The 12,021-nt window shown below is 40.7% G+C and overlaps 1 protein-coding gene across 1 annotated transcript in view; it reads left to right on the top strand.

The window, feature by feature from the left end:
- The first annotated feature begins 4,426 nt into the window (after positions 1–4,426).
- Positions 4,427–12,021, top strand: part of Znf215 (zinc finger protein 215) — a 13,172-nt gene continuing 5,577 nt past the window's right edge. The window contains 3 exon segments of the mRNA XM_017802832.1: positions 4,427–4,569; positions 10,372–10,769; positions 11,302–11,333. Coding sequence (XP_017658321.1) covers positions 4,427–4,569; positions 10,372–10,769; positions 11,302–11,333 — 573 coding nt within the window.

Raw genomic sequence — 12,021 nt, forward strand, 5'->3', positions numbered from 1 at the left:
GATACACACCTTTAATCCTAGCCCTTCGGAGGCAGAAGAAAGTGTATCTCTATGAGACTGAGGCCATCCTAGTCTACATAGTGAGTTCTAGGCCAGCTGGGGCTATAGGGAGACCCTATCTAAAAAAATAATAATAAACATACCCATAATCAAAATAAAGTATCAAAAATACCAAAATTGAAATAAATAATGATATATCATTCATGGCTCTTGGTTGAAAGTTTAAGATAAAAGAGAGAAATATTGAAATAATACTAATCCCTGCCCTGTATCAGAATCAGAGGCCAGAGTCATATCACAGAATTGATCTAATAAGGACATGACTGCCATTCAGCACGAGGTGACACTGTACAATATCAACACCAGCATAGAACACTGATGCTGAAGCTGCTGATCCTGCTAAGCCTGGAAAAACAAAATGGAGCAAGGAGAGAGAGAGAGAGAGAGAGAGAGAGAGAGAGAGAGAGAGAGAGAGAGAGAGAAATATTCCTTCTACCAGGTGGTTTGGCTTAAAGCAATAATAACTATCCCCATTGATGTTACCTTTAATATGATGTGATGAAAATGACTATCTCTGTTCCTGTAACCTTTATCCCAAAAATTTATAACCTCAGTCCAATCATGAGAAAAACAGGCCAGACTTATTAAAAACTGTCAAGGTTTTCAAAAAGAAGGAAATTCAGAAAGTATCACAGTCATGGGAAGCCTACAGAGATGTGTCAACTAAATGTAATTTGGCATCCTAGCTAGGATCCTGGATTAGGGAAAAGTTAAAAGGTAAATTCAAAATAAGCAAGTAAATGGATTAAAGAAATTTAAGTAAAGTAGTATAGACTTCAGGTAATAATAAGGTTACTGAGGTTATTAACTGCGGCAAATATACTTAATAATGTAAGGTGCTAATAAGGAAGACGGGTTGCCAGGAACTCTGTACTATCTTCTCAAATTTTTTATTTATTTATTTTTATTTTATGTGTATGAGTGTTTTGCCTGCATGTGTGTAAGTGCACCCATGTCATGCAGTGCCTGTGGAGGACAGAAGAGGGCTTCAAATCCCCTGGAACTGAGTTACAGGTGGTTGTTAGCTGCCATGTGGGTGCTGGGATTTGAACCTGGGTCCTCTGCAACAGCAGCCAGTGCTCTTAACTGCTGAGCCACCTCTCCAGCCCCAAACCTCTTAATTTTTAAAAATCTCAACATTCTCTTAAAAGCAGCCTATTTTTAAAATTTTCACTGAGCACATCCATTGTCATGGAAATGTGTTACATAGGACATTTTGTACAGATGTATTGTACACACAGCATATCCTCAGAAGTCTATTTTTTTAAAGAAAGAAAACTTTAAACTATTCTTGTTTCTACTCTTCTTGTTTTTTGTGTTACTATCTCATAACACCTAGTCTGTGTATATCTAGTCTGTGTATATCTAGTTGAGCAGCTGTCCATGTAGTTTGCTACGGTGCAGCTATAACATGGCTAAAGAAAATGAATTTGGGGTTTATTTAGCCTCTGTGTAACGGAATGGGCTCACATCCTTCAAGATTCACAGAAGACTATAAAAGCAGAAAGGATCTTAAGATGATCAGAAGCTAAAATGAGAAGAAAATCTCCATGACACATGACATGTGTCATACTCACCAAGGTCCTAATTACTTACAAATTCCAGACTGACTATTGCAACTCACAATCTATACAACACAATGTTATGCAGTAAACACAGAAAATCACAATAGTTTAGTATGGGGAGTGCTTACATTGGGTAATGGGGTGTCACGTGGCGGGGAGGGGCATACATAAATGAATGTCTACCTGCCCACCTCTGCTAGACACCAACAACAAACCAAAATTATAATTCCACCAAAATCTAACTTGATGAACCAATGAGTTTATATAACCAATGAGTTATAGAGCATGAATGAGGGGTTACTTACATGAATGCAGGTGACCCCCAAATAGTCCCATCACTGTAAAGTCTCACCCCAGCATGGATGACCGTTTCCCCATAACTTCATAGATGGAGGCTCCTCTTCAATTTACCTCGTACACTCTATATTCTCTATCATCTCACAAGACTATGAGACACCTGCAGCTTGGGCAAAACTAGATACAGCTGGGGGGAGGGGCAAGGAGTGGCTTAACTCTCTACTCTAATTACCAGCTCCATCTCCTTCTACCAGGGAATGTCAGCAGGCCCAGTATTGAGGGCAGCTTGCAAGTACTCACAGCAGCGCTGAAGAAATTGGTCATGGCTGCTACGCTGGGAAGAGTATTCTACAGCAGATGGTAAGGCAGTCCTCGCACCGTTGGGGTCACTAATACATTTTCAATGTCTAGCATAGTTTCTCAATAAAAATTTGAATAAATAAGTGGTCTGAGAAAACTGTTGGCACAAACAAATTTTCTCTGTATTTTTACCTTAAAAGAATATAGGCAGGTGATAATCAAGAACAGATGGATTTCATGATAAAATGGAATAGAGTTTACAACAAACAATTCAAAGCTTTTCTTGGGTTCAGTCTCCACCTTTATAATGAGAATCATTTATTGAAAGAAACCTTATCAGGAGGTCCCATTTTAAAAATAGCTGCACTGTGTGGTGACTGCACTCTGAAAAATATCCCCTTTCCAATCAAAGAGCAGTGTCAGGCGGTCAGTGGACTTTTGAGGCTACCTAGTAAGAAAATTTATAATTAAAAAAAGGAAGGAGAAGCTGGTCATCTGCCCCACTGCTTCGTGCCTTTTTCTTTATCCTGCCTTTTAATTGACTCAATAGCATGCTTAAATGTTGTTAATTACAACACTTAAAAGTTAGATTTTTAATTCTATCCAGCAAGTTAAACATAACTCAAAAATCATTCCCCTCATGAGTAATTTAAGTCACATATCCCTACTTTTAGAAAATGTTGGTCCACAGCTCTATGTATCTTTCTGATGACCATCTACATGTTCAGACAGTGACTGGGCAGCACTGAAGCAAGCTTGAAGTGATTGGAATTGGAACTCTAGCTTTGACATCTTTTAATGTCAATGTATTTGGGGGTCATAGTCTCTCTCAAGTGTTGTGATGATGATTAAATGAGAGGACATCTACAACTGTTTAAGGAAGTAATGCATGCAGAGCATGTTGGAACACACACACACACACACACACACACACACACACACACACACACAAAACCCAAAGTTCCTTCTTTCACCTTTGTCAACTCCTGGTCTAAATCTAAAGACCCCTGTTCTAAGCTTCCCCAATTTCTTTATTTGACTTCTTTCTCTGCTCTTGCAGCACCGTGCACAGCACCGTGCACAGGCGTCTACTCAAGGCACCAATCACATTATCATACAATTAATACCACTGAGCCCTCCCCATTTCTTTGCACACTTCCCCCACTTCCCCTTGTGTCCCCATGCCTACTACATGGCCTCTAACATCTCAGGCTGTTCTTGTCTCAACCAAGTTATCTGCATTCCTTCCTAGGACCAGTCCTAGTCTGTCTCTCCCTCTTCCTCTCCCTCTCCCTCTCCTCTCTCTCCATATATATATATTTGTATTAATTACTGTCTATCCCGAATTGACACAAATTCTATGTCTCTAGCCTTAGACATAACTAAGCTCCAAACAACTAAATTCAGATGTCTAATGACAAGACTTCATGGATGTCACAAAACATCTCACATCCAGCAAGCCATCCCTGAACTCAGGCCTGCAAGATCTTTCACCTCCATGCAAAACTGAATCAATGAATCAACAGATCAATGAAGCTTATGCAGTATACCAGATGATTTCTTGTCAAAATATAGCACTATTTTCGTTGGTGCTGTTCCACATAAATGGAGAAGGCAGCATAAAATAAGGACGGGTTTGAATTGAATTAGTTTTTCCAGGTGGGAAGGGAAATCTTAGGAAGTTTGACTCATTTCTCCAACCCACCCTAAAACCTATGTGAATTGGCTGGCAGTTGCTGAGGCGGTTAAGCTCATGGCATGACATGGGCTGGAGAGGGGGTGGTGCTATAGTAAAGGGGAAGGGGCTTTCAAACCCAGGCCTTGGGAATTCTGACAGCTCCTTCCAGAGTTGCACACATGACCACAATCTTGAGGCAGCGATTGGTGAGCCTGTGCGTTTAAAGGGCTGGGTGAGCCCAGAGATTCTCAGGCACAGCTTAGCTAGCAACCCCAGCCACTAGTCCAATCCTGCCACTACAACCCTTGGCTTGCCTCTGGCACAGGGTGTGCTGAACAGAGTTCTGGACCAAAGCGGTGCTCACAAGTGTCTCCAGGTTGCAACAGTGGGGTCGCAGGTGCACAGGTACCGGGGTGCAGTCCTAGACTGTGGGTGGATCTGGCTCCCAACCCCGCTCTGGGTGTGGAGCTGGGAGGTGTTTGGAAGCACGGGCCGCGGAAGGGAGAGAGACACTCGCGAGGTAAAGATGATTAGTGGCCAGCAGAGCGGCTGGCTTCTAGATTCGCTTGTTCGGTTCCAGGGGTTGATCTTCGCTCTGGTCCCCTCTGCTGCTCTGCAGTGGCTCAGTCTTCAGATGCGCGTCCCGGTAGACAGAGCTCTGGTCAGATGGTGTGAAAAAGGCTGGTCTGTTAATGCCTCATGGAAATACCAAGTCAAGTGGAAAGGAAACTGAAATTCTTTTCATTCATTCCACCTTGTTTTGCGTCCCTAGCCGTTCCTAGCCACCCCTCTGACACTTGGGGCATCCTTTTCCCACTACCCACCTGCAGGCTTTCTGTTCTTTAGCAGACCGACTTCTCAAGGCTCCAGCTAATGCTCTGCCTGTGACCGAACTGATTAAATTAACAGCCCTGTTCTCAGATGTAGCCTTCTCACTTAACAGTTGTTCACGTTTCCCCAGGTCATTAAAGCAAGTTTGTCAGCTGGTTTGTATTTATCTAACCAGCCTGATTACTACTGCCACCTGCGCTGCTCTGGCCCCTCGAGGACAGTGGTACTAGCTCACCATTTTTATGCCGAGTTTCATTGTCATCTTCGGAGGCATTTAATCAGTATTTTATATTTTGTTCTGGTGGTGAGACAAGATTTTCATGTGAATCTTAAACCTCATCTCTGCCCCCACTTGCCCAGGACTGGGCATTCACCAACAGCCCGGTTAATGCAGTGCTTGGGACTAGAATCCAGAGTTTTGTTGCATGCTAGGCAAGCACTCTACCAACTGAGCTACATCTCTAGCCCAGAGGCGTTTATTCCGTGCTGTAGTTTAAGCTTCACTGCTTTGGTTTTGATTATTTCAGAGTTCATTACTTCCAGGATACTCAGTCATGACCAGGCTTTGAACCCTCTAACCTAGAACCTTTCCTCTTAGCAAAGCTTAAATGCAAAACCTATAAAATGCAAGCCATATCACCCTGAACTTCTCTGCCTGCCAGTTCTACAATGATTGACATGGAATAATTCATTATTTGTGTTTAAGTCCTCTAGATCCTTCCAGTGTATGTTTGTGGGTGCACCCGTGCATGATTTTCACTTCCTGGATTTAATGTGTAATTATTTCATTTTGGTTAAGTGTATGTAAGGTTCGGCCATTGCCTAATAGAACTCATACCAGGTTATGTAGTTTTCAGTGTGCAATGTTTTATTGTCTTTAATTTTCAGATATTTTGCCCTTGTTTGATCAGCCCTTCTTTTTTATTAGGTTTTTTTAAGACCAAAAATTAAATTTCAAAGTAAAAACTTTTCAATGTTCAGTGTTGGTGCATTAGAGTAGCACATGATCTCGACTACTTTTGCTTGGTTTTTATTTATTGAAGGTTTTCTTATTGATTCACCAATAAGAGCTTTTTAAAATGTCACAGTTGTTTGGATAGTAAGTACATTCTATCTGATTTTATGTAAATTTTAAATATGTTCTCTGAACTATTAATCTGTTAAGATTTTAGAAGTTTCCTAATCTCCCATCTCTATTGTGTAATTGTCCATTTCCTGCTTGGGGAAGTGGTATACATGCTTCACAGGTGCTGACATGCTTAGTGACAGCTGTATTTCCTTACGAGCTATACTCTCATCACTTGGCTTCCTCTTTAACTCAATGCACTTGTACTTTTAATTCATTATGTTTTATTTCACTTGAACACATCTTGTAGTTTACATCTGTCTGTTACTCTCCCTTGGAGTTCATTTGCTCTTGTGTCTCCCTAAGTTTTTATGTCCATGAACTTAAATTTTGACCCAATTTAGAGAATGGGTAGCTTATAATTTCTACCTTTAGAAATACATTATTTATGCCTTTTTTGTTTTTGCTTTTGCTTTGTTTCTGTTTTTATATATGACCTCTGAGATTTTTTTCTTTCTCTGTTCATGTTAGTTTAAATTAGTCCCAGCACTTGGGAAGCAGAGGTAGGTGGATCTTTGTGAGTTCAAAGCCAGCCTGGTCTATATCTCAAGTTCCAGGCCAGCTGGGGCTACAGGGAAACCCTGTCTCAAAAAGACAAAAAAACAGTGTTTGGGGCCACAGCTCATTTTATGTAGTACTGTTTTATACCTCTTCAGGACTTCTTCACCAACAGCTGAAGAGATAATTCTTAGTCTTTGGTGCATCTTTTTCCATAGCATTGTGCTTGCTTGTTTTGTTTGATCTGGGGCCTATAATTAAAAACGGTTCCAATTTATTTTCTGTGCCAGGTGGGTCCATGAGCCCTCCAAAAGGGTCTTTCAGCTGATGGGCACTGAGCTGCTTCCTCTTTGTTTTGTGTATCCTCATGGAGAGGGGATAGTTAATGTATACTTGAAACAGGTAGAGAAGGATGTGAGTGGAAGTCATTGGTGGCCTGAGACAGTATAATTGTATAAACCAAAGGTGGACTGACAAGCTTGGAACAGCTGGGGATGCCAAGTCAGGAAGATAATGGATAAGAGGTGTGGTAGATTTTCTAATTCTTTAAGTGTGAGCCTCAGCTGATACCAATGGGGAGAAAGATGGACTATTGTTAAAGGTTGCAGGAGATACCCCAGGAGAGCTTCATTACAGGAAGGACTTGTTCTGAGGCATCTAGAAGTGATTCCTATTTAGTAAGACCCAGAAATGGCCTAGAAGGGGAACCACTGTCCAAGCTCTCCTCTAGCTATAGCATCCTGAATGGGAGCTATCTAGCTTGCTTGCTTTCTCACTTTCTTTCATACATGAGTACTATGAATACTATATTTACATTTCCACACCTCACTTCCCCCTCCAAATCCTCCCATATTCCCCTCCCTCTCGATTTCTTGTCTCTTTATTATATCTAATATATACATTTCTATATGTGCATTATATGTGCACATTTATATATATACATATATAATATATACTAAGTCCATTTAGTGGTACTCATGTGTACATTTGTTTAGGGCTGACTACTTGGGATTAGATAACATAACAGGAAGACTGTCCCTGGAGAAAATGGATTCTCCCTCCCTCAGCATCCATTGATTGCCTGTAGCTCTTCATCTAGAGGTGGGACCAGTGAAATTTCCCACATTCCATTGGCATGTCAACTGGTGCTATCATTATGCAGATCTTGCTTAGGCAGCAATATCATGCAGTTTTCATGGCTGCACCTTCCCCATCATGTCTATAATACACCATCTAGCAGCAGACATCCTGGGTCCTCTGGCTCCTCTACCGTGAGGTTCCCTGAGCCTTCAGTATAGGAGTTACATTGTAGATGTATCAGCTGGGGCTGGACAGGACACAGTTGATTATTCTCTACATTTTGATCAGTTGTGGAACTTTATAATAGTCTCCCATCTGCTGCAAAAGAAGCTTTTTTGATGAGTGGTGAGAGCTACACTTATCTGTGAATATAAGAATAAGTATTTAGAATATAGTAAGAAATTATATAGGTTTGGGAAAGCTATGGTAACAAGTTCTCTAGGATCTATGACCTCTCCAACCATGGATTCTTGCCTATTTACAGTACCAGGCATGGAATCCCTCCTGTTAAGTTGGCCTTAAGTCCAATTAGACTGCTGTTGATTCCTTCCAATATAAAAGTGCCACACTTGCACCAATAGAAGTATGTTTCTGGGAAGGTCATTGTTGTGGTTCAGAAATTTTACAGCTGTGTTAGACCATTGATTGGTTTTCTCCCTTGGCAGCTTGCATGACATTTTCCTATACTATGAGAGCTAGTTCTCAAGGAGGAGGCTTCCAGATCAGTTCAATTTCTCCAAATCCTGTGACCAAAATATGTGATGTCTTCAGAAACAGCATCTTATCTTCATGTTCTGAGATGCAACCAAGGGCTCTGTGAATAGCCTACATTGGGGGAGTCTCTTGGACTACCCTGACAACTTGAAAGGTTTCCTTGCCTGGCGCTGGGATTTTGTTAGATAGCCTTCACCTATACATACACACTCGTGTATGTATAATACATTTCCATATGTTTTTCAGGACATCCTTATTAATCTATCTTTTCCTCCCTTTCCTTCTGTATTACCTTCTATATTTCCTTCTGTATTACCCTCCCTCCCTTTTCCCCAGCTAAAGCTCCCGTTTTTTCCCATTTCCCCCTTGATAGCACTTGTGTCCTACTATTCCCCTCTCTTGAGCTCCTTCTTCCCATCCCCCATGATTCCTTTCTACTTTCCTGGCTTTTGTGGTTACTTCAGGATATGTACTTATATTTTCAGAGCTAGAAAAACTGGCTATTAGCTTATTCTATTAACAGGATCCATCTGATAAAGGAAAAAAGTTATGTCACCAGCTGTAGTGAGAGCTTTCAAAACAGAAGACAGCTGCCTCTGAAGCTTTCTACTTCTATGGGAAAAAGTGACAAAAAGAGTTTCTGACTTAATAAAGTTACAGGAAAATAGCAGTATTTCCAGCATCTAGTTTCCCATTAGCAACCTACTATGTTAACATAGTACATTCATTGCAATTCATGGAACAATAAATAAGACCCAAACATTATTCCAGTTTTCACCCACTTTGTGTAACTTCGTTGGTATTTTTATAAGAACTTGGGAAGAGTTTTTCAGACATATTACCTGAAGCCTGAAGCCAAATAGTCTGCCTGAAGATTTGTTCATTCAGTTTTTAAGCAAAAATTTGTTGTCTGACCCAGAATGTATCTAATTCCAGTTAAATTGTGAGTTTTTAATTTAAGAAGGGGACTTCCTTTGCCACTGCTCTGAGGTGTCTGCATTTCTGTCTTTGTAGGGGTGATTTGGGGAAGAGAAAGCATTTTCCCTAGTCTAAGAAAAAGGAGAATTGGTATTATTTTCTTAGGTAATATAAAGAACATTATTTATAGTATCTTTTTATATAAACTTTTATATGATGCATTTTGACCATATTTAAACCTCCTCCTCTACCAGAACCATGCCCACCTCCCTATGCCCCCATTCCTGTCCTTTTTTAATTAATTAAAACATGTATTTAATTTCCTTTTTTTATTAATTTCCTTTTTTACTTAACTTTTTAAAATTCATACATTTCCCACTCAAATTCAGACCCCCTCCCCCAACAGATGGAGGCTACTGCAGGGTTGCACATCTGGCCAGGCACAGAGAACATACATCTGGGAGATGCCCAGTACTAGGTGACACATCTGCAGTCGAATCTCTACAAGTAAAGCTCATGGAACATAATGGAATAAGGGGTAGAGAGAGGGCTAATGCATCCCTCAACTCTCACCAGTGATGCGTCCCTGCTCTTTCTATTTTTTAAGGTCTATTGAGTTCAATTTGTGTTCCCACAAATATTCTTGAGTGTAGGTCCATCCCTTAGAATGTGGTCAACATTCCCAGGGTCACCCTTAAAGAAAACTGACTCTCCCTCTTCCAACAGCTATCAATTGTAAATAGTTCCTCACCTAGGGCTGGGGCTTTTTGCCCACCTCTCCTCTCCATGCTGGGGTTTTGTCTAACTTGAGTTTATACAGATCTTGTGCATGCTGTCAAAACTGCTGTGGATTCATATGTGCAACTGCCCTGCTGTGGCTGGTAAACACTATCTTGTTGTATTCATCCATCCCCTCTGGTTCTTACAGACTTTCTGCCTCTTCTTTCACAAGAGCTCCTGATTCTATAGGGCAGAAATATGATACAGATGCCCCATTTAGGACTCAACACTCCAGTCTGTTATTCTCTGCATGTTAACCAGTTGCAAGTCTCTGTGTTAATCGCCATTGGCTTTAACATCATGCTAATAGACTTGTTACCTGTGGTTCATGTTTGTGACTTTTTTTTTTTTTTCAGTCTCTAAGGAAGCTACACGTTGGCTCTGTGTCTGAAGTTCCGGGAATTCTTCTGTGATCTGACCTAGTATAAATCATCCTGTGTGTGGTAAAGAAGCACTTGTCCCATGCCTGGGTACTGGGACACTATAGTAGAGCAGATTTGAGCCTCAGTGGACATTCTACTTAGGAACACACGGCATCTCAACAAGTGAATGGCTACTATAAAATCTCAAAGCCAGGAGCTCTGTGAACAAAGTGAGGTCCTGAGGCCTGACATGTCATGGCGATCTATAACTCTCATGGAGCGATGTGACTCTGAGGCATCTCGTCAGAAGTTTAGACAGTTCCAGTATTTGAAAACTCTTGGGCCCCATGAATCCCTGAGCCAACTCTGGGAGCTCTGTCTTCAGTGGCTGAGACCAGAGATCCATACAAAAGAACAGATGCTACAACTACTGGTGCTTGAGCAGTTTCTAGCAGTCCTCCCTGAAGAAGTCAGTACTTGGGTGTATTCACAGCATCCTGAGAACAGCAAAGACATGGTAGCCCTCATTGATGATGTGATTGAAATATTCAGTGACCAAGGTGAGAACATGGAAAATGAAGTAGGATGGTTGATTCTTCTGATAGGAAGAGCAGTTGCCTTCTGAAGCCAAAGGGTGGCCTGTGACAGGACCTTGATACAAACTGGAAAGCAAAGAGCAGAGAAGCAAAAATTAAAAGACTGGGAGAATGTGGTTACAGACTGATTTATTCAAGTCCATTCTCAAGGCAGGATAATTCCAAGTAATAAAACCAGAATATAAACAAGTAGATTGGTTGTGCATGGTTACTAGAAATGAGTATTTTAAATGATTGTCAGGAATCTTATTAAAGATGTTGGAGTTTTTCCAAGATACTGCATGAAATTTCAAGAATATCAAAAACAAAAACCAATGTTATATTGACTAGCAACATAAGAGCTGTGCTTTTCCCTTGGGAATTCTAATTGCTGGTTATATAGTTTTACAATTTTTTATAGATGATGAGGATTAGTACCATGTTCAAACACTATTTCATTCATTAAAAGTTTTCTCCAGGGCAAAATTTTTCTAAGATTTTTCTTCCTCTTCCTTAGATACATCCTTCAAGGAGTCCATCCACAGGAGGGTGAGTACCTATAAGAGACATCTGGAAGCTAACTCATAAACAGACAAGCTCCGGGTGAATTAGAATCCCACTCCCCAAAGGAAATGTACCAGCAAGTATTTATTTTTGGTCTTTTGGAGACAGGGTCTCCCTGTAGCCCCAGCTGTCCTGGAACTCACTGTGTAGACCAGGCTGGCCTTGAACTCACAGAGATCCTCCTGCCTCTGCCTCCTGAGTGCTGGGATTGAAGGCAAGTAGTTTTTTTTAAAGAGCATAATTATTTTCTTTGAATTTTTGCAAAGCATTTCCTCCAAGGGCAAAAGACTCCTGCTCTTCCCTAAGACATTAAAACTGTTTTAATGGATGTGATAAACTTTGGAAAACACTCTTAGCCTTATAGTCTTCATGCATCTGTTCCCTCTAGAACACAGATCCCTAGCCCTACAATATTTAGCATTAAAAGTAAAGGTGCCCTGAGGACTGAATCCTGGGCAATGTTACTTACTAAACATGAGCAGAAAGAACCTCAAAGGATACTGAAAAGTGGATCAGAGACACAGAGGGGAACGTCACAGAGAGCAAAATATGAGAAAATTGAAAGCAGTTATGCTTTCAATTAGTAGAGTGATAAAGTCAAAAAACAGTCTATTCATTGTGGAAATTGTCATACTGAGTGACAAAAAGAAATTTATTGACATATATATATATA

This window comes from Nannospalax galili, unplaced genomic scaffold, assembly GCF_000622305.1.
Source record: "Nannospalax galili isolate Female #2095 unplaced genomic scaffold, S.galili_v1.0 scaffold426, whole genome shotgun sequence".
Classification (NCBI taxonomy): Eukaryota; Metazoa; Chordata; class Mammalia; order Rodentia; family Spalacidae; genus Nannospalax; species Nannospalax galili.